Source organism: Colobus angolensis, unplaced genomic scaffold (genome assembly GCF_000951035.1).
Source record: "Colobus angolensis palliatus isolate OR3802 unplaced genomic scaffold, Cang.pa_1.0 Scaffold113, whole genome shotgun sequence".
Taxonomy (NCBI): Eukaryota; Metazoa; Chordata; class Mammalia; order Primates; family Cercopithecidae; genus Colobus; species Colobus angolensis.
The window spans coordinates 1,307,339-1,331,744 of record NW_012112364.1 but is presented as its reverse complement, the minus strand read 5'-3'; the positions used below and the strand labels follow the sequence as shown (position 1 = coordinate 1,331,744).

At 38.3% G+C, this 24,406-nt stretch overlaps 1 protein-coding gene across 1 annotated transcript in view; it reads right to left on the bottom strand.

Moving 5' to 3' along the window:
• Positions 1-23,664, bottom strand: part of USP12 (ubiquitin specific peptidase 12) — a 49,844-nt gene extending 26,180 nt beyond the window's left edge. Inside the window, exons 1-4 of the mRNA XM_011958471.1 lie at positions 23,611-23,664; positions 13,413-13,626; positions 9,157-9,239; positions 3,006-3,235 (exon numbers count right to left, since the gene is read on the bottom strand). Coding sequence (XP_011813861.1) covers positions 3,006-3,218 — 213 coding nt within the window. The 5' untranslated portion in view covers positions 3,219-3,235; positions 9,157-9,239; positions 13,413-13,626; positions 23,611-23,664. The remainder of the gene's footprint in view (positions 1-3,005; positions 3,236-9,156; positions 9,240-13,412; positions 13,627-23,610) is intronic.
• Between the last annotated feature and the right edge of the window lie 742 nt (positions 23,665-24,406).

Genomic DNA, 24,406 nt, shown 5'->3' with positions numbered 1-24,406 from the left:
TGGAAGGGCAAGGTGGGGGGATCACTTGAGTTCGGGAGTTCAAGACTAGCCTGACCAACATGGAGAAACCCCGTCTCTACTAAAAATACAAAATTAGCCAGGTGTGGTGGCACATGCATGTAATCCCAACTACTTGGGAGGCTGAGGCAGGTGAATCACTTGAACCCAGAGGCAGAGGTTGTGGTGAGCTGAGATCACGCCACTGCACACCAGCCTGGGCAACAAGAGCGAAACTCCATCTCAAACAAACAAACAAAACTTCTGCTCTGCCAAAAACAGTGCTAAAAGAATGAAAAACACGGACTGGGAGAAAATATTTGCAAAAAACCCACCTGATTTATGAACTAGTATCCAAAATTATACCCCCCAAAAAAACCCACTTAAAATTCAACAATACTCAAAGAAAACAAACAGCTTGATTTTAAAAAAATGGACAAAAGATCTGGACACATCACTAAAGATATATAGATGATAAATAAGCAGATGAAAAGATAATCAACAACATATGTCATTAGGGCCTTGCAAATTAACATGAGATAACACTACACACTTATTAGAATGGCCAAAATCCAACTGACAACACCAAATGTCAGCAAGGATGTGGAGAAACAAATTCACTGCTGTTAAGAAGAAAAAATGGTACAGCCACTGTGGAAGACAGAATGTTGGTTTCTTATCAAACTAAACATACTCTCACAATACAATCCAGTGATCATGCTCCTTGATATTTACAAAAAGGAAGTAAAAACTCACATCCACACAAAAGCCTGCACACAAATATTTACAGAGCTTTATTCATAATTGGCAAAACCTGGAAGCAACCAAGACGGCCTTCAGTAAGTGAATGAACTTCAAAAACTGCAGCACAAGCTGGAAACCATCATTCTTAGCAAACTATCACAAGAACAGAAAACCAAACACCGCATGTTCTCACTCATAGGTGGGAACTGAACAATGAGATCACTTGGACTCGGGAAGGGGAACATCACACACTGGGGCCTATCGTGGGGAGAGGGGAGGAGGGAGGGATTGCATTGGGAGTTATACCTGATATAAATGACGAACTGATGGGTGCTGACGAGTTGATGGGTGCAGCACACCAACATGGCACAAGTATACATATGTAACAAACCTGCATGTTATGCACATGTACCCTAGAACTTAAAGTATAATAAAAAAATTAAAAAATAAAACAAAACAAAACAAACTGCAGCACATCCATACAGTGGAATGTTGCTCAGCCGAAAATTAAGGAAATGAGTTATCAAGCCATAAAAAGACATGGAAGAACCTTAAATGCATATTGCTAAGTGGAAGAAGCCAATCCAAACAGGCTGCATACTATATGATTTCAACTACACGATATTCTGGAAAAGGCAAAACGATGGAGACTTTACAGGACTCTTAGCTTTCTTGCCTGTGGACCCTCTTTTCCAATGTTATCAAAAACTAGCAGCGCAACTGTCATAGTAAAGACGAGATCAGGCAAAATCATAAAGGCATGCTAAATCTTGGGCGAGATTTTGATGAGGAGGGAAGTATTTGTGTCTCCCCCTCAGACTGCCTATTAATGGCAAGGGGATTTAAAAAAAAAAAAAAAGAAGTCATCATAAAATGGAACAACTGGCCCAGCACCGTGGATCATGCCTGTAAACCCAACACTCTGGGAGGCTGAGGCAGGTGGGTTGCTTGAGGGCAGGAGTTCAAGACCAGCCTGGGTAACACAGCAAGACCCTGTCTCTACAAAAAATTTAAAAACTAGCTGGGGGTGATGGCAGGCACTGTAGTCCTACTTACTCAGAAGGCTGAGGCAGGAGGATCACTTGAGCCCAGGAGTCTGAGGCTATAATGATCTATAACAGTGTCATGCACTAAAGCCTGGGAAACAGAGCAAAAACCTGTCTCCAAATAAATAAATCAAATGGAGAAATACCACCACCTTGACTGGGTGATCAAAAATTAATTTCACCAACGAGAGGAAGACGGATAGTGTGTGCCTACAGATGTGGTGCCCCGAGAAGAATACAACATGAACGATGTGTTATTACAGCCATGAATGCATAACCTGCATCTAATGAGGAAGAAACATCAGAGAAACTAAATATGAGAACATCTCATTTTAAAAAGTCTGGGGAGGCATATTCCTTAAAAATGTCCATGTTATAACAAAAAAAAAGACCATGTAAAAATGTTTCAGGTTAAAAAAGGCTAAAGAAACAACTAAATGCAATGCCCCCCTCCAAATTGGACTCTGTACTGAACGGGGAAAATGCTTTAAAGAACATGACTGGCCGGGCATGATGGCTCACACCTGTAATCCCAGCACTTTGAGACGCCAAAGTGGAAAGACTGCTTGAACCCAGGAGTTCAAGACCAGCCTGAGCAACACAGTAAGACCCCTGTCTCTACAAGAAATAAAAATTTAAAAATTAGCCGGGCATGGTGGCACGTGGCTGGTGGTCCTTGCTACTTATGAGGCTTAGATGGAAAGATTGCTTGAGCCCAGAAAGTCAAGGCTACTGCACTCCAGCCTGGGTATAACAATTTTCAAGCTTCATCTTTACAAAGTGTCCAGTAAGTGGGATATCTTCCCCTCCTTGAGGGTACACTGTATGCTTTAGTTTTTAATTCCAACAATGGATACTAAAGGTAACTGTAGAAAAAGGAAAAACGAATTAATATGCCTCCCTGATCTGTATGATCCGATCCTATGAGATTATGTCCTGAGACATAATTTCCACAACATGGTCTATGGCCTCCTAAACTGAAAGAAAATCAAACAGTTCAAGCTACGACATCTTTCTATCACCTCAGGTACTCATTGTCAATAAGCAACATTACCTTAAGAATACAGACAGAGTCCTTTTAACTGAAAAACACATCTTTAACTCCAATATCTAAGAATTACAACTGTCAAGTTCATCTTCCATTCTCTCTTTCTCAAAGAACAACCTTTAACGTAATGATTCAGTTTTTCTCTATACAAAATTGTATGATATACTTACAGTTTCACAAGTAAGACATCTGGTTTCATTAGTTAATGTTCCCTGAAAAATCTCATGAACCCACGTTGGGTCTGGTGTGCTGTTATTATTTTCATTATCAATATTACCATTAGGTAAGCGACCATTTTGTTTTTCCTGCTTTCTCTCTTCTTGTAAAATATCAGCAATTGTATTTAGCAGGTAATTTAAGAATTCATGGGCATCTTGTTGCATGTAGTTGTCAAAAAGCTCTGAAAATAAAAACATAACATTAAATAATTATTTTGGAATTAAAACTTCATAAAAAAACCATTTATAAAAGAATATCTAGTATTGGGTCAAAACTAAAATATAAATGCACAATGTTTTTGTAATGTATAACAAATAAATAACTTTCACTTCTAAAACTTTTATCTGTATTTGGGGGAAAATAAATGTAAAATTAATGAAAATCTTGTTTACACATATTACTAATTGATCCATGAGAAAAGGGCAAAACCTATCTTCATACATTAGCATAACAGATACTGAGAATTTAAGAAGAAATTGCTTAATAGCTTATCTAACCTATTATTCCACAAATATTTCAACGTGGCAAGCTTTAAAGCAGAAGTTGGACAACCACTTGCCAAGGCCAAGCCAACTGCTTAAGACCCACCACAAAGTTTATTAAAAATAAATGACTGAACCGTACATCCCAGGGATTCTGATTCAGTTGGTAATGGGTGAGGCCAGAACGTGGGGCTTTTCAAAGTTCCTCCAACTAACTCTAATGCAGTCAGGTTTAAGAATCATGTTATCAAGAATTATCTATGTAATCTAGGTACTCTCAAGTCCCTTCCAAATGTGAGATTTTGTAATTCCAAGAAACATTTCCTGCAGTTACAGAAGTGAGTAAATATAATTGAAATACTGGTGGTGCTAACATCAAGTGCACTTTATCCTCTGCTTGGCAATACACCACTCTACCAAGAACAGTAAGTCCAACACCCACTTGCTGGACACTTTGTAAAGATGAAGCCTGAAAATGGTTACACCCATGATGGAGCGCAGTGGCCCAGAAGTAAGGATTTCAGAGGCAGTATCTCATTTGATCCCCAACAATCACATAATACTGTTACTAACTTTATTTTTAAACATGAAAATGGGACCAGAGAGGGTACAGTCACACTGCCAAGAAATGGCAGAGCCAGGATTCAAACTGGACAGCCTGACTCCACCATGTCACACACAAAGTAATGCCCAGTGTGAGCCCACATACGAACTGCCCAGTGTGAGCCCACATACATGAACTGGTCAATAAAACGCTCTGAGAAAACCTACCTATTTAGGACATTTTATTTTTAGATTCTCAGTGTACATTTAATAAATTCCAGAAAGGTAATTTTACATTTTAAAATAGCTAATTTTACATTTTAAAAATGAATGCATACCAATTTAGAAAAAAATTCAGGGAAAGTCTAAGATAAAAGGAATTAACAACTACATTTTAAAAGAGATACAGATATGACTATATAAAATTAAGTTCTATGTATTAGAAATCTTTTAAAAAGTTTAAAAAAAGTGAAATCTGAAAATTATTAACATTTTCAACATATAAAAGCAAATCTCATATAAAAGAAAACCAAAGTGGGCAACAGACCTGCAATTGATTGATAATCAAAAGACTAAGAAACATGAGAAAATGTTCAATCCCATGGTAAGTTAAAAAAAAAAAAAAAAGCAGGCCAAGCTCAGTGGCTCATGCCTGTAATCCCAGCACTTTGGGAGGCCAAGGCAGGTGATCAACCTGAGGTAGAGTTTTGAGACCAGCCTGACCAACATGGTCTCTACTAAACACAAAAAATTCACTGGGCGTGGTGGCACATGCCTGTAATTCCATCTACTTGGGAGGCTGAGGCAGAAGAATTGCTTGAACCTGGGAGGCGGAGGTTGCAGTGAACCGAGACTGCGCCACTGCACTCCAGCCTGGGTAACAAGAGCAAAACTCTGTCTCAAAACAAAACAAAACAAAACAACAACAACAAAAAATCCAGAATACCATCTTTCTTTGCAAAGTTATTGTAAAAACAGAAAGGGAACGAGTGAAGCTATTTATGGGGGTGGGGGACACAGCTGCTAGAGCAAGGCTGTCTGGGTTGGTGCTATGGTTCTACATCTAACTGCACGTGTGGCATAGGCAACTTATTCAACCTCCCTGTACCATAATTCCTCATCTGAAAAATGGGGCTCACAGCAGTACCTACACTTCACAAGGCTGGTAGAAAGATTAGAAGGGCTTAGAATACAACAATAGGTTTATATTCTGTTCAACAACAACCACAGTAACAATATTAGCAGTATCACTACAGGTTGAGTATCCTTTATCCAAAATGCTTGGGACCAGCAGTGGTTGGGACTTTAGACTGCTTCAAATTTGAAAACATTTGCATACACATAATGAGATATTTTGGGGATGGGACTCAAGTCTAAACATGAAATTCATTCGTTTCATATACACCTTATAGTCTGGAGGGAACTTTATACAGTACTGTTTTTTTTTTTTTGAAACGGAGTTTCACTCTTGTTGCCCACGATGGAGTGCAACTTTACATATAGTATTTTTAAAAACTTTGTGCAGGGAACTAAATTTGTGGACACTGAACCATCAGAAAGTAAAGTTGTTACTACCTCAGCCACCTGTGTGGCATCATGCAGCTCAAAAAGTTTCAGATTTCTGGATTACGGATGCTCAACCTATATTGTTGTTGCTACTGAACAAAATACAAAACACATCAAAGACTGACTATGTAAAAATTATGAACTTCTGTATGGCAAAGTCAACATAAATAAAGACAAGTGACAAACAAGGAGAATTATTTGCATATTAATATCCAGACTATGTAAAGGCTTAATATACAGATTAAAAAAAAAAAAACCCTTTACAAAACAAGAAAAGAAAAAACCAATTTAAAAAACAGGCAAAGGAAAATAATAGCCAATTCAGAGTAGAAATATAAATGCCTATATAATACACGACTGGGAAATAACAATTAAAACAATGACAAAATATCATTTTGCCCATCACTTTGGCACAATAAAAACTGACTTAGTGTCCATCCAGTGTTAGTTTGAGTATGGAGAAATGGACATTCTCAACTGTTGCTGCTGGGAGTATAAACTGGCACGGCGTGTTGTAAAGGCAATTTTGGTAACACATTTAAAATAATGCAACCTCGTTCTCCCAGGTGTCAATGCCAGGTAAGTATCTGTGCATGTACCGAAACAAGCATAAATACGGCTGCTTATTTATAACAAAAGTCTGAAAATATCCTAAATGTTTATCAACAGGAGAATGATTTATTTAAATTATGCTATAATTTTGTTAGGGAATGCCGGGCAACGGTTAAAATGGAAGCAGTTCCATATGAATTAACATGGCAAAACTTCCAAGACAGAAAGCGAAACAAGGATGCTGAACACATGTGGATCCCACTCATGAAAAACAAACAACCGGCTGGACACAGTGGCTCATGTCTGCAATCCCAGCACTTTGGGAGTCTGAGGCGGGCAGATCACTTGAGGTCAGGAGTTCGAGACCAGCCTGGCCAAAATGGTGACACCTCATCTCTACTAAAAACACAAAAAGTAGCCAGGCATAGTGGCAAGCACCTATAATCCCAGCTACTCAGGAAACTTAGGCACAAAAATCACTTGAACCTGGGAGATGGAGGTTGCAGTGGGCCGAGATCACGCCACTGCACTCCAGCCTAGGTGACAGAACGAGACTCTGTCTTGCAAAAAAAAAAAAAAAGAAAAAGAAACAACCACCGTAAGTCCCCATAAAAATGTAACTGTGGTTTCCTATTTGGACATATGTATTTAATTAAATACATAGAAAAGGGTTTGGTAGGATCAGGGTATTTCAAAGGAACACGAGACTGAGAAGCTGGGGAGGAAGCAGAGTACTCAGGGAAACTTCTAGGTTTGTTTGGTACTGAAATTTTATTATAAGAATGTATGCATGTATCATTTGCATGCTTAAAAATAAAATAGAGCTTTCCATGCAAAAAGTCCACTTTCTCGCTCCCTGTCCCTGCCTGTTACACATTTTTTTTAAGAGGTGGGGGTCTCGCTATGTTGTCCAGGCTGATCTCGAACTCCTAGGCTCAAGCAATCTGCCTGTCTGTTGCATACTCTTCCTATACAATTACTTCCCAAACCCTTGCAATTTTAAAAGTTCATTTCCTGCATGTCTAGTCTGTTCCATTTCCGTTTAAATCTACCTAGTTCAAGTCAGCTCCCTTCACTTAACCCACTGAGTCTCCTTTCCTTCAGTTTCATACTGCAAATAGACAAGTTTAATTTATAGACCCTGAATCTTTCTCCCTAGGAATTTTCCCTGACATCTCTTACATTACATGGTAAAATTCACAACAATTTTTTCATGTTTATTATTTAGTTATTTTCATATATCCAAATCCATTCCACAAATCTGGGTCTCAAATAAAATACAATAATATTAAGAATGCAACTGAAGCCCAACTAAGCCACAGTTCACTTCTCTGCTTTAAGTTTAGCCTAAGGGACCCACCAGCCTTTAGCAAAATTCCCATGTTATGTTTATGAACAATAAAAGTCATGAGTTCTAAGTGCTCCGTAGTGGCCTACGTGGACTTAACAACTAATCTTGAATTTGATACACTGCGTGGGTTTTTGTCCGTAGGAGACAGTAGATCTAAAGCACTGGGATGCCATTCCCTTCACCCTGCTTAGAGCAGAAGTCTATGCAACCTCTCCCAACACTGAGCCTGCAACTCAAAAAATCTTCTCAGCAGTCCACTCCATCCCTGTAAGGCTGGGCCAAGTTGTGCATAGAACCTCACATGGTTTCACCAATTGGAAAAGTCTAGACCACCGCTGAGCTAACTGAAGTAAATTATCTAACCTTGCCCCTCAATGCAGTAATCCTGTATCCCTGAAAGTAATAAACATTTCCCCTCTCAACCTCAATCTCCTATCCTCTACTACTCTCATTTGCTTATTGTATCTTATTTCCATTCTCATCCTTGGGATTTTATTTGTTCCCAACCCTTTCTAAGTTGCTCCTTCTAGGTCCTGCATTCTGTTCTAAACAAACTCCCTTGCCTTACCAACCTGTGGCATTTTCTAGTTTCCTACTGCGGCTTGCTCTCAAGCACAAAAGTGTCCAAGATTCAGCCATACTACGACCCTCAACCCTCCTCTCTCTGAGGCCGTCTCCCAACCTCCTCCTCATCCACTGACAGCCTGATTCACGGTTTCTCTTTCCGCTCCGCCTCCTGCACCAACCTTGACATGTCAGTGTCTAGGCAGCTTCCTGACATGCATGTACCTCAATCCCTTACAATTCAAGAACCTTTATCTCTCACTCACCCACCCATTTCCAGGTCCCTAATCTGGAACCACCCACCTCAAACAGGTCTACTAAGACAAGGAGTGGAAGGTAATTATGCTAAAGTTGAGTTGAGGGGCTTAAGAAAAGTTGGAAACCAACTGGAAAAGTCCTAGAGGAATCTAAAAAGAAGAATAATCAGGGAGAATTAGTAAAAAGATTTTACTGGCTTGATGCCACAATCTGAAGTAGCCTAATTTTCCCGTTAACTTCCCTGTTGAAAAAAATTATTTTAGCATATACATGTTTTTCAAAATAATTACTTTTTAAGTAAAAATGTGCAAATGTTTTTGCTTTTTAAAAATTTACATCTTTTTGTGGATGCTCTTTTAACACAGAGCAACGATTTCATATTCACAGAAATACCTTGAATGACATGAATGCTCTGGAAATGAGATGCAAAGGAAACCAAAAAATAATCTTTAAACTTTTGTTGAAATATTTCTAAAATTATTTATAGTCAATTTTCCTTAGAGTATACTGAATATGCCAGAATTTTGCTGTACCTGAAAGCAGCCACTATAGTTTTAAAAACATCAACCAGGACTGCATAAACATCAAATTAACACTGATAAAGGACCTCAGGACAATCCCTATGAACTGTATTGTATTTAATTTGTAAAACCCTGATTTTCTTATGGTTTGCTTTCTTCTTTGCTAAGTAGCATAATGGGAAAGGTGGACTTCAAACTTGCTTTGGAAGTTAAACAATTTCATTCATTCATTCACTCATTCAATAAATATTTAGTAAGCACCTACTATGTGCCAGGAACTGGAATATGTGCTGGGAATACAATGGTGAGCAAAAACAAATGGGTTCCCTCCGTCATGGAACTGACAGTCTAGTGGGAGAGACAGACAATTTCATTATTAAATAAATGTATGATTATAAACTACTATAGTCCTGATATAGCTGCAACAATAATGCAAAAAAAAAAAAAAGAAAAGAAAAACACTGCTTAAAAATCGGTTATGTTCTCCTCATAATTCAGAAATATCTATGAGCTCTCATTACACAAAATATCATTTATGCTCTTTTGGAGAAAAAGAATTGCTTGAAATAAACATAAGAAATTATTTACTCAAATATATTTAATAGGTATTATTTGTGAACAACTAAAATTTCGTCACTTGAGGGAGACCAAGACTTAAATTTATCTGTTTTTGTATCTCTCCACGGCACATGAAAAGCTGCTATGTCCATGCAGGTTCCTTAAGAACAAGGACCCTTTCTAGCTCATTCCCTGCTGTATCCCTAGGACTGACAACAGTGCCTCCACATAATGAGATGTCTTTCCCATTTTTAATGAATGAATGAATGGATGGATGGACAATAGGGATTGAAACAGCTAAGATGATGACAGAAAAGTAGATCTGCCCCCAAACAATAACTTAAATGACTGACACTGCTCAGATTCAGGGAGCAGAGCACACAGCTACAGATGCCAGCTGATGTGGCCCTCAGGCCCACCTGAAACGATCCCAAACAGGCCAGCTGAGGGTTAACTCTAGCTAACACAATCAGATCACCAACCTATGATGTATTTCTTCCAAAATCACAGATCACCCACAGGCAGTACCTGTAAAGAGATGACTCCATTTCCTACCGGGGTACTGCAACAGCCTCCAGGCTGGTCTCCCATCTCTACTCTCATGCTGCCCATGCCCACCCAGCAGCCAGAGGGTCTTCTCAAGCAAATCAGAACGTACCATCCACCCGCTCAGAACCCTCTCATGGCTTCCCACGGCTTTCCAAAGAAAACCCAAGCTTTAGGCCCCTGCTCTTCTGACTTTATCTTCATCTTATTCCACTCTTGCCATGCTAATTTTCTTGCCATCCTTTAAGAACTCAGGCAACCTGCACTTTCTTCTTATTGACGGTAACATTTTTGCCTCAGATCTTCAAATGATGTCTTCAAATTTCTGATCTAACATTACCTAATCAGGGACATTCCCAAATGACTGACATATGAACTAGGAACTCCCTCATCCTCTGTCCCCTTTCCCAGTCTTCTTTCTGTCGTGACAGTGACACATGACATCACACCACTGATGGCTGTCTGGTTCCCCACGAGGATGTCAGGTACCTGAAGGCATATTTCTGTATCATCAGTTCCTAGACAGTGTCTGGCACACAATAGGAAATATATCTATCATAATTAGTCTACTCAAACACTCAGCTAGCATCCATCCCATCAGCAGGTAACATGCATGGAGCCAGTGTTCCTGTACTCTATGCAGGAGCACTGTGCGACTGTCCTCTTACGCTATGATTAGGTAACATGAGTTAAAACTGTAAAAAACAAAAATTCATTAATAAATAGAAATTAAAATCAGTTCTTTCCAGGGACACCAAAAAGATTAGTAACATAAAGCAATGGTGGTTAAAACAATATGGGGCCAATATCTATCGAAAATAAAAGTTTTTAACATAGTATGGCAGGAAATTAATTTAGTAAGAACCATCCACCAGTGAAAATTAGTGGAAATACTGAAATGAGTAACATACTTTCCAAAGATTTAAAACAAACAAAATCTCAGAAGGAAAGATATGCAATGAATAATATATTAAAACCTCTTTGATTTGTATATTCTTCTCTACACAATTCTCAAGGGAAAATTCAAAAGCCAAAAATATATTTCAAAACATATTTGCAAATGTCAGCAACATCAAATAATAAAAATGCTTTTCTATCAAAAAAATGGCTTTTCTATTAAGCATTATTTCTGAAGTTTAGAAAAATGAAGCAAAACTTAAGAGAAGATGGGCTTAGAATAAATATTCTAGAATCAGTCTCTTTCAAAGAAGTATTTAAGAACTCTATCGTGTTACCAATTTAATCTGCCTAAATATGAAAAAAAATTAGTAACTATTGAACTATTAAAAAAAATAATAAATAATAATAATAAAGCCAGACACAGTGGCTCATGCCTGTAATCCAACACTTTGGGAAGCTGAGGTGGGAGGATCATTTGAGGCCAGGAGTTCAAGACCAGTCTGGGCAACATAATGAGACCCCCGTCTCTACCGAAAAAAAAAAAAGAGAGAGTGAGAGAGAGAGAGAGAGACAGAGAAGAAAAAAAGCCCATTTGGAAAAAATAACAAACACCATAAAAATACCCCACGTTTGACAAACAAACATATAAAGCCGTAAGTAGGTAACTGTATTTTACCTCTGTTCAGCATGAGGGTCAACCTAACTAAAATAAAATCATTGTATAAAGAGCACATGTGATGGGCTAACAAGGCCAAGAGAAATGTACTATTAAATGAAAAGGGAAATAATGTATATTCTGTATGAGCTGCATACTTCTGATTTTTTTTTTTAGAGACAGGATCTTGCTCTGTTACCCAAGCTGGAGAGTGGAGCAATCAGGGCTCACTGCCGCTTCAGCCTCCTGGGCTCAAGCGATCCTTCCACCTCAGCCTTCCAAGTAGCTGGGACTACAGATGTGCACCACCACATCCGATTAATTTTTAAAATTTTTTTGTGAGACAAGGTCTTGCTTTGCTGCCAAGGCTAGTCTCCAACTCTTGGGCTCAAGCAATCCTCCTACCTTGGCCTCCCAAAGTGCTGGGATTACAGGTGTGAGCCACCATGTCCAGGCACTGAACATTTTAAAAATACTAATAAAGTCACTGAGAAAGGGTGCCATGTTCAATTACCAAGTACATAAATTTTCCGCAAGCACAAAGCTTTTAAAGTTTCATATAGACACACACAAAAAGACTGAGAAGACTTAATTGCTCAATCCACATTTGAACATTAAGGTTATATTTGATTTTCTAAAAAAACAAGATAAACAGATCTGTAATCTAATAAAGTATATCTATTTAGCTTTCATTAGGGGAAACAAAATGTATTTTTGTGAGCAATTAATCAATTATTGTACACGTGTATGTGGGGAAAACAAACAAATCTTCAACAAACGTATCAAATTCAAGAATAATAGCCTATAGCCTATTTCTGGGTCATCTTATATTTCAGGGAACTATATACGATCCAGGCTTACCTCAATTCACTGTGTACAGTGTCAACTGACTAATTTAAGGGCAGGATTACACATTAGGGTATTTAATAATCAATCTTAAAGACTTCTCAAATCCTGCTCGTGAGCATCTATTTAATAGGTAACAAATCAACTAAAAATGCCATTCAATTTTGTTTCTACAATGATTAAAATGCCTACATTAAATAAAAACCAGAATTCTACATGTTATCTAAATTCCATTTGCATTTTTCAGGCAGTGTCCCACATTAGATAGAACCCTGGGCTTACGTATCAGGGAGAAGTAAGTTTGTATGCCAGCTCCACCACTTACTAACTCTGTGGGACCTTGGACAAATTAACCTCTCTGAGCCTCAGTTATCTCATAGGGTGATAATGTCTAACTTATTGGCATGTGAAAATAAAATGAACAATATTTCAAAAGAGCAAAGGGAGGTGGGGCTTACTCAGTAACTATTTTTAAAAGGGGATGGGGGATTAAAACTTATCTACCCTAAGCCAAAAGATCTTTTCTAGCTCTTTCCCCAGAGTGTGGCTCCTGGCAAGCCTTTTTTTAGCTTTTGATTTTTCACAGCTAAAATGGGGGAAATAACATGCTCTCTATCTAAGGCTACTGCAAGGATCCAATGAGTTAACACATACCAAAGCATTATGAAAACAACAAATGCATAAGCATGTAAAAAAAAAAAAAAAATACCCTTCATTCTTGACAGAAAAGCCAAGCAAGCAAAAAGAGAAACTATGATTTCTCATTTGCTGCCACACATAATTTTATCTCTGTATAACGCAATGCAAACAACATTAATTGTATCTTGTATTAATTTACTGTGAGACTATCTTCTTCATTAAACAAGTGCCTCGTCGAAGAAAGGAGTGTCATCTTTGTTTCTTCAACAACTAACACGTTATCAGGCATACAGATGATGCTCAGTAAGTGCTGGAATTATGGCACGCTATATTTAACCTTCCTAGTACGTCATTAATACAGTGGGAAGCAGAATTACCATTTTCTTTCCGTAATCTTGTGATGAACTTCTTAGGGGGTATTACTCCAACCTTTTTCTTCTGAGTGGCTATGCTATGGAAGAGATCTGCTAAGCATGTAAGAAGGCTCTCCTTTTTCCTAGGTTGACTCTTATATGCAAGAACTTTTTCCCGAAATGGACGACAAAAATAAAGTGCTTGAAGAACTGAATTGCAGTAGCAGGTATTCCCAAACTGCAACAGAAAAAAAAAGTTTTGTTAAATTTAGGGCAACACATTTTCAAGAGAGAAATTCCCGGTGTATGGTTGAGAGAACAGAAAGAGATGACAAGTGGTTACTACTGTTACTATAATACTGACTGCATTATATTATACATTTTAAAATACAACTCTCAAAAATTCTTTAGAAATCACAAAAGTAAAGTTTTCTATCAGGTTCTTAGGTATATCCAAATTAAAACACTTAAAAACAAAAAATAAAAAAACCAGATCCCCTGAAATGTTACATGAAAAAGTCACCAGTATGACGGTCTAACAACCACTGAAATGCCAAGTCACAGTATTCATGATGCATTGGAAAGACATCAAATTCTTAACTATGAATTTCTCTCTTACTGGCCATGTCATTGGGAGTATGTCACTACATCTTACTGAACTCTACTTCTCTCCACTCTAGTAACTGGGGGGTAGGGAAATAACCCTACTTTATAAAGTAAATGACACACAGTTTGACAAATATGCATTGCCTTCTTTTTCCCTTCCATTCACAAACACTGGCTCTAAAATCTAGCTAATAAAATACCTAAAAGTCAGTCATGAAGATTTGGGGAGCACTATGAAACTATAAAAAAGGAATGAGGACAATTCTCATATTTCTACTATGGGCTGAGATCAAGTATATACAGTATTAAGTTAAAAAGGCTAGGTAGAGAAAAGATGTTTAAGATTGGGTGATATCAAATATATGTCCACAGACCATTTGTTTATTTATTTTTTTTTTTTAAATGAGGAAGGATAAACAAAAAGCTAATAAAAGTGGTTATTTATAGAAGAGGAAAAATAAAGGAGAGATGGATAAAAATGAGAATTCTCTGAAAGTGGTTATAAAACATTTACTTTTTGCCTCCATCTTTCTAAAATAAAGAAATTTCTCACACCAGTAATCCCAGCACTTTGGGAGGCCGAGGCAGGCGGATCACGAGGTCAGGAGATCGAGACCATCCTGGCTAACACGGTGAAACCCCATCTCCACTAAAAAAAATACAAAAAATTATGTGGTGGTGGGTGCCTGTAATCCCAGCTACTCGGTAGGCTGAGGCAGGAGAATGGTGTGAACTCAGGAGGTGGAGCTTGCAGTGAGCAGAGACCATGTGCCACTGCACTCCAGCCTGGGTGACAGAGTGAGACTCCGTCTCAAAAAAAACAGCAATTTCTAAAATTAACAACAAAAATAAAACCTAAATGTATATGGATTCAATGGTAGAAATACAGAGAAAAGAATTACTTCAGGTGACTTAAAGAATGTTTACCATACATGCCTAATGAGATAGAGTCTAATCATTTTAAAAAAAAAAAAACAGCAAAAAAAATCTATTAGCCAGATGCAGGGGCTCACACCTGTAATCCCAGCACTTAGGGAGGCCGAGGCGGGAGGATCACTTGAGGTTAGAAGCTCGAGACCAACTTGGTCAACATGGTGAAACTCCATGTCTACTAAAAATACAAAAATTAGCCAGGCATGATGACACACACCTGTGATTCCAGCTACTCGGGAGGCTGAGGTATGAGAATCACTTGAACCCAGGAGGCAGAGGTTGCAGTGAGCCAAGATTGCACCACTGCACTTCAGCTTGGGAGACAAAGCAAGACTCTGTCTCAAAAACAAACAAACAAAAAAACAAATTTATTGATATTGTTATTTTAAAACTATTGTAGCTATATCACAGGACAAAGCAAAGAAGGAATTATGTTATTAATACCCTTAGGAACCAAAATTTTTCATGTAAAGAAAAAAAGATGTTATAATAAAAATCAGAAAAGTAAAAGCCTTGTAAACTTAAGTTGGAAACATCAATATACACTCATGTCTTTTTATAACTCTGGAAGTGTGTGTCTGTGTGTGTGCAGCATGTTCGTGTGTGTGTGTTTTCACACTCTGTCCACTGAAAAGGTGTGGCAGCAACAAGTGTCTCCTTTACCCAGATTGCGTTCTCTAAACACCCTTTTCCCATCCAAAGGAACTCGAACACCTTGAAGATATGGCTGATACAAGATCTGGGATAAGAAATGTACAATGTGCAAGATTAGCCTGGGATATCTTAAATATAAGTGTCAGCTTTAATACAAAAGGATTACTGAAATGGATCAAAACACACTAACTACATAAAAATTCATAAATTTAAAATGACATTTTAGGCCGGGCACAATGGCTCATGTCTGTAATCCCAGCACTTTGGGAGGCCAAGGTAGGTGGCTCAGTTGAGGTCAGGAGTTTGAGACTAGCCTGGCCAACATGGCGAAACCCCATCTCTAACTAACATTACAAAAATTGGCCAGGTGTGGTGGCGCACACCTGTAATCCCAGCTACTCAGGAAGCTGAGGCGGTAGATTCACTTGAACCTGGAGGCGGAGGTTGCAGTGAGCCAAGATGGTGCCACTGCACTCAGGCTTCAGCGACAGAATGAGACTTTCTCCACAAAAAAAGATACGTGTGTGTGTGTGTGTGTGTGTGTGTATACACATAATGACATTTTAAAAAAAAGAAACCCTCATGAGTCTCCACTGACAGTTGCAAACTAACATATAAAAGGAAAACATCAAAGATTCATCCTGCCTTTCTTGTAAGAGCCATATTTCAGGGGCACTAAACAGCTGATAAAGGAAGTTTTTGTTTATAAAATAAGTCCAGTGAATAAAATCGGAAGAAATGGCTGTAAATAATGGATCAAGCAACAATTATCAATGGATGCTCAAAGCATTAGGTTAAAAGTTGATGAGGATCTTTAAAACAGAGGGATCAGACCTAACCCCCCATGCATTTCAGCATCGCTGAAAGTGAACAATTGAATATTGTGTGTCTTTTAATGTATCTTACCTACTATGAAGTACTCTTGCCTTAAGCAAAATCACTAAACTTTAATCATGTCTCTACGTGTAACTACTAATTTACAAGACAGTCAACAGTCAGGCAATGAAAGAGACAATACCACAAAGAAGGAAAAGGCCAAGTTCGAAATGTGAATAGTCTCTAGGATAGATGACCTGGTTTCTCTACAAACGGATGACTTGAAAAAAGGTTGAAAAGGACTCCAGAGACACCACAATCAAACTGCAAATGTAAATGCTGGAGTTTACTTAGATCCTGATTTACAAATCAACTATAAAAAGTCATCTTTGCCCAGGCACAGTGGCTCACGCCTGTAATCCCAGCACTTTGGGAAGCCGAGGTGGGTGGATTACTTGAGGTCAGGAGTTCGAGACCAGCCTGGCCAACATGGTGAAACCCTGTATCTACTAAAAATACAAAAACTAGCTGGGCATTTTACTCTTATAATCCCAGCTACTCGGGAGACTGAGACAGGAGAATCGCTGGAACGCGGGAGGCGGAGGTTATAGTGAGCCGAGATGGCACCACCACTGCACTCCAGCCTGGGCGACAGAGTGAGAATCCGTTTCAAAAAAAAAAAGTCATCTTTGAGACAAAAGAAGATGACTTGAATATATACAGCATTGGATGATATTAAGAAATTGCTGACGTTGGTAGGTGTGATCATTAGATGATCATATTTTTTAAAACGTTCATGCCACTTAGAGACAGGTAATTAAACTTGTCCCATTTTTGGCCAAAATGACAAGATGCCTAGGATTTCCTTTTCCAGGCAAAAAAAAAAAAAAAAAGGGTCAGTGGAAGAGAATGAAAATACTGGTAATTGTTCAAGCTAGGTTAATGGCTTCATGGTGATTCATTATATTTACCTATCCTATTTTAGCTTTTCAAAGGAGGCATTTAACCTTTGAGGTAAATTGTGTCATCATGTCATTATGTGTCAAAATCATAGCAAATAAAGGACCTAACCAGATAAATTCATAGGGAAGACAGAGACTAGGCAGAGTCAATAATTTCAGGGAAAAACTTTAAAAGCTCTGCTATGTTCCATCTCCTAATTGTCTGAATATGTTTCTTTTTTTCCAGAGATTAAACAAATAAGATCCCTCTGCCCACTGAAAAAGGAGTTACCAACTTTTTGAAGAGGCTTGGGAGATCTAAGCCCTCTCCAGCTGAGGACCTGAGCCCTAGGGAGGACAATGACTTCTCACATCCACACGGCTAGTAGGAGACAAGCACTGGTTTCAGAAAAAGAGGTGCTTAAGAGGTATGTGATTAAAGCATACTGGTATCATGGTCATAAATGTAACTATAAATACACTTCAATGCACCCTACCCAGGGGTTAAGTACACCTGAAACAGCATCCACAATGTTACTAAGATTAATTTACCCAGTATCCTGAATAATTTGTCTTAAAAATACCTGTATTTGTATCACAATCTAATCAAGCTAATGACCAACAAATGTAGTTACGTCAACTAAAGAGAAGATACAATGTCCATATTTTGGAAAAGGCAACAGGGGAACTCAACAACTTCCACCCAGTAGGGAGATGAAAGCAAAAGAGATCATCTTGGAGTATATCAGAAATATAATGATAATGAGGATTGACCTATCTATAAAAAATACAAGACGCAAATAGGATAGGCTAAAAAACTAGAGGGAGTCTCTTATTTTGTAGACTACTGGAAGTCAGGCTCACACTTCTGTCCAACATGACTTGCTCATCTTCGGAATATAAAGCAACAGTAACATTATGATCAATTCTCTGAGGCCTGCTATTAGTCTTCTTTTATTTACTTTCCTCAATCCCATTAAAGAAAAATTAAAGGTTGAAAGTACTACTCTTTCTCCAGAATAAGCTAACTTTCAATCTTATTAATAATTTTGAAACTTTTCCTTCAATTTTCTTGATTTTTAATATTAACTTTCATTCAAGGTCCTAAGACCTAAAAATTATCTTTCAAGAGTACAGCCTTCGTGCAAAAGGTTTTCTGGGATGACTTTCTCTATACTCTTGTTTGTGAATGCTCAATTTCCTAAAAAACAAAAAAAATTGCTGTAGTGCTGAAATCTACGCTGTGTTATCTCAGCTGGTTTTGAAGATCAAAGGTAGGTTTAAATCAGGGAGAGGAAATTTTAAAAGTTGCCACCCTACTCGAGGTCTGGTCATTGATTTTTTGATTGCTTAGTGAGTACAATCTCATTCTTGCTTTCAACGTGCTTTCTCTTAATGCCTTTTTCTCCAAACCTTAACAAACATTCCACCACAAATACTTTTTATATACCTACTACTAAGACCATTTTGAGCACACATCCCTTACACATATTTATAAATTATATGTACTATATTATGTATATTAAAAATGTAAAGGAATGCAATTAAGAAAATGCACATTTTAGATTTTTGTCTTATTTATTACACAAGCTGTTATTTTCATGAAAAAATGCTAGTTTTAAGTGAGAGCAAGGAGATTGGGCATATATTTTTGTAAAGGTTTTAGATTTTAAAACAGTAATTTGATAGTCTGGGTTTATGTTCAGTTACTTCGATATGTGGTTTTAATGGCTATCAAAACTGAAAAAGATACCTTTGAAAAGATACATAGGTAAAAGGGAAGGAGAGTCTCACTACCTACTCTTACTTTTTAAATCATGGTAGCCAATTTGTAGTCCTATCTCCCAAATTAGTTTGAACCCATGTAGGAAATGCCGGCCTTGAGAGCCCCCCAGCGCAGTAATGAAGCACACAGGATCTGAAACCAAACTGTCTAGGTTCAAGTCTGGTTCCACGATCCCAGCTCGGGAAATCACTAAACTGTTCTGTTTATCAGTTTCCTCATCTGCAAAAAGGGGGTAATAAAGCACCTATCGCTTAGAATTTCTCAAAGAATTAAATGAATCATCACGTAAAACACTCAGAACAGTTCCTGGCCCTTCATCATTTCATAGCTACTTTTTTTTTTTTTTTTGAGACAGGGTCTTACTGTCACTCAGGCTGGAGGGCAGTGGTATGATCATGGCTCACTGCAGCCTCAACCTCCTAGGCTCAATATCCTCCCACCTCAGCCTCTGGAGTAAATGGGACCTCAGGCATGCACCACTATGCCCCTAGCTTATTTATTTATTTATTTATTTATTTTTAGAGACAGGGTCTCACTGTGTTGCCCAAGCTGGTCTCAGATTTCTGGGTTCAAAGCAATCCTCTCGTCTTGGCCTCCCAAAGTGCTGGAATTAAAGGCATGAGCCACTGTGGCCAGCCAATAGTTGCTTTTAAAACAACCTTTTAACTAAAATTATATAATTCTCTAAAACTACATTCAAATTATAATAGATCTGCCACAGCAGAAATAAATGAGTGAGGGTGATGCCATCAACCGTTTGACATCATGGAACTTGTAGTAACATACAACCATATCATATACAGATAGAGTATAGGCACCAGTCTTATCCTTATGTTAAGAATAATGCTTAGTCTATCATTTTTAGATAAAAAATAAACATCATAAATTCTAATATTTTCTTCCCATTCCCAATGGATCATCTTACACATTTCATTTGGAGACTACTGGTTTTAACCACCATAATGTCAATAGCATTACTTTGTTTAAATACTGAGGCTGGGCACAGTGGTTCATGCCTGTAATTCCAGCACTTTGGGAGGCTGAGGCAGGAGGATCGCTTGAGACCAGGGATTCAACACCAACACAGGCAATATAGTGAGACCCTGGCTCTACAAAAACCTTAAAACATCAGCTGAGCATGGTGCTGTGCACCTTTAGTCCTAGCTACTCAAGAGGTAAAGGCAAGAGGACGGCTTGAGACAGGGAGGTGAAGCTGCAGTGAGCCATGATCACTCACTGCACTCCAGCCTGGGTGACAGAGCAAGACCCTTTCTCAAAACAAAAACAAAAACAAACAAACAAATTCAGATAAATAAAAAGCAAAAAATAAAACTGTGAAAAGGAACCGCTTTTGTAGAAGCACAACTTCCTCCCTGCCCCCACGCTGGGCCCGGGTGATGGTGCCTGTTCTGTGAACATGCTGAGATGTTCTAAGGGAACACCCTCTTCCACCAACCAGTTCTTGCTTAGGTGACCCTATTTTAGAGCCTTGTACTTCCACACTCCCCTACCCACCACTCTTCTTACTCCAGCAGAGTAGACCAGACACTGAGTACCTAACCCAGAAGTCTTCTTTTCATGCTCCAATGGATGTCACTCCCTCACCCTACGTTCTTACTCCACTGCCCCATGCTTCCTTGTAGGAAATGCTTTCTCTTCTCTATGCAAATTACTGTTGTGTTATCAATCAAAGCGCTTTTACAGCCCCTAAAACAGGGTTGGACACTTGGTACAGTCTAGCTAGAGGACCTGGGCTGGAGCTCTTTTGCCAGGTTTGATATGGATATTCTCTGGACTCTCCAACAATGTAAATCTCAAGTAACCTATGGCCATCAGACGGGGAGAAACTGAATGAGAATGAAATCAATGCAAAAGAAAAGAGAACCAAGAGACACTTGCCCTAATGAACTTTATAACCTAAAAATGGGAAGTTTCATTTTTATTTATTTCTATAATGGACCCTGCTCCAACTAACGACTAGAAGCAATTCAGTCGACTAGAAAAGGAATCATAATTGTATAATAAAGATTCTGAAGGGAAGCACATTTCCTTTTTTTTTTTTTAAACAAACAGCTTAAAACCTCAGAAGACAGGAAAAGCACGTTTCACAGCACCCTTGCAAACGGAGTTACTGCGGCCAGCCCGCTTGTGTGTCGAGGCCCACCTGTATTAGAAAATTAATAAACAACCATACAATAGAACAATGAAAAAAAGCTATTCAAAAACAATGCACAGACTATATTACAAGTAGGAAAGATACACTAAATTGTGGTTTAAATCACTCTCTATCAGCTCTACTTAAATAAGTACTAACCAGCTACAATATAAAAGGAAAAAAGGCAATTTGATTTAGCCAGTTAAAACAATTTGTTTTCAAAGAATTTAGCTGACGATGTAAACAGCTGGCCTGTAAGTGGGATACTTTACAGCAAATTTCCCCATCCAAAGCTCCTTAAGTCACACCAGTATTTCTCCTCTCTACTTCCAATAATATCAGGAATAGCATTGTATCTATGAGATAAGCTAAGAGGAAATCCTCATTCTATGTATTATACAAATTATAGTGACAGGTATCTCTCATTAAGAGTAAGCTGCCATAAGAGCCATCGTCTGTAAAAATATTCTTACAAGACAAAAATATCTACAATTGAAAGTAACAGAAAACAGGTTGTCATTAAAGCACTAAGAGCAACCACGCTGTTTAATTTTCTGCTAATTTAATTTGTGGTTATTTTCCTTCTCTCCATTCAAAAAAAAAAACAAAGCTTGGGCAATATAGCAAGATCCCATCTCTACAAATAATTTTTTTAAAAAATTTGACAGACATGGTGGTGTGTGCCTGTGGTCCCAGCTACTCAGGAGGCTAAAGCAGGATTACCTGAGCCCAGGAGGTAAAGGCTGCAGTGAGCTGTGATCACACCACCACACTCCAGCCTGCTGCATGGAATTAACCACTCTACTAGCTCTGCTGCATCTACTCTGACCACAGCTTTTTTTTCTGAGTATAATTCACAAAGTTTACCAACCTTTAATAGTTGGAGCTGTGACCCCTGTAGATATGTTAATTTTATATATAATAACGAGGCACAGAGACCAGAAGTTCTATTTCTATTCATCAAAGGAATCTCTCTAGGGGACAAAGACAAAGGGTCCTCTGATGGTCTCTTAGTAAGTTTATTCTCTCCCGCTTGTCTTAATTTTATTGTTAAGAATTCTAACTGAAATGCTGTTTTTTAAATTAGAATATAAGGCTAAATTCCAGAAAAAAATAAGTGAGAGGAGTAATGAGCAGCCTGTTCTGGAGAGAAAGGTAGGGGAGTGATGATTCTTTGTTATAGGTTATATGCATAGTGCACAGAGACAATTCCCAAAGCACAGGGAAATCACACACATCACTTCAACTGCTTTCCTCAAATCCATGAGAAACCCATCTCATACGCCCTATGTATGGACTAATATTTAGAGTCCACCAATCTGTTCAATGTAACTGACTCTGTTACCTATTTTATCAATATATGCATTTTAAAACACCTGCCATGGATTCACCTAATAGTATAGTACAACAGTATAAAATAAACTACCACAACATTTATATAGCACAGGTTTGTGATACCCCCCAGTGACTCAGAACAGATAACATTCAGGTAAACTTCTCCAATTTTACCAAAGTCTTAAAAATGTGTCATTACTAGAATTACCTCCATAAGAACTGGGATGTACTGTTTCCCACATTTCACACTTTTATATCTCTAGCACCGGTACAATGGCAGAAGTAAATTGCCAAATACCCCATAGATACGTGGAGGCATTTGCACAGCTAAATTTATACTTGTACATTTCTACCACTTAGTCAAGTAAATCATTCTCAAAGAATCAAGAGTTCACTTGGACTAGGCTATATATTAACACTAAATTTTGGCTATGATAAATTTCTGACAAAATAGGGACAATCAGATTGACAAGTTCGAAACTATTCTATCTCTAAGATTTTAAGATGTGAGACAACTGGCCGGGCGCAGTGGCTGATACCTGTAATCCCAGCACTTTGGGAGGCCAAGGTGGGTGGATCATGAGGTCAGGAGATGGAGACCATCCTGGCTAACACGGTGAAACCCCATCTCTACTAAAAATAGAAAAAATTAGCCAGGCATGGTGGCGGGCGCCTGTAGTCCCAGCTACTCAGGAGGCTGAGGCAGGAGAATGGCCTGAACCCGGGAGGTGGAGCTTGCAGTGAGCCGAGATGGCACCACTGCACTCCTGCCTGGGTGATAGAGCGAGACACTGTCTCAAAAAAAAAAAAAAAAGATGTCAGGCAACTTTGTTTCCCTTCCCTTGAAGTTCATTTCAAAATTCCCCATCAAGTCTCTTGGCATTTAATTCTATTAATACAAAAGAACGATTTTTCTTTAATAACTTATGAAATGCATTCATCGTTTTTAAAACTCCTTCCAAACATGATTCTAAAAGTGTACCAATGGATACTTACATTGACTAATCCAAAATAGTGCTCATTGACTGGAAACTGTTCTGGACCAATCTCTTTCTCTAATGCCGAAGCATTGGCGCCCTATAAAATGAAAAACAAAAATCTTAGTATTTATAGTAGTCATGCACCATACAATGACGCTTCAGTCAATGACGGGCCGCAACATGATGGTCCTATTAGATTACAATGGAGCTGCCCTACACGGTGTGTCTTTATCCTTCACACTGTATTTTTAACTGTGCCTTTCTTATGTTTAGATATGTTCGGATGCACACTTACTCCCGTGTTACAACTGCCTAGAAAACACAGGAACATGCTGCATAGACTGGTAGCCTTCGAGCAATAGGCTCTACCATCTAGCTAGGCGTGCAGCAGGCTCTACCACCTCGGTTTGTGTAAAACACTCTACGGTGTTCACACGCACAATGATGAAATGGCCTAACGAAGCATTTCTCACGGCATATCCTCATCGTTACATGATTGCATTTTCGTAATACTGTCATAACTACACAGGTGTTAGAGACACCCTGTAAAAAAAACTATCTGTGATCCCTATTGCTACCTAACACAAAGAACAGAAAAAGGAGAAGAGAAAGAATGATATTGTAGAGTAAAGGCTTTTGATAATGGCTAAAAATTGGTTTCTAGGAACTTTCTCACAGAACCAAAGCCTGGATCAAGGAATTACATTCACAACATGTTCTTTTTTTCTAAGTAATGAATGAAATTTCCTGCTGTATCATGTACTCTAACAGGAGTGTAATCTGATAGCACACATCTCTGAGAGCCAAACTTC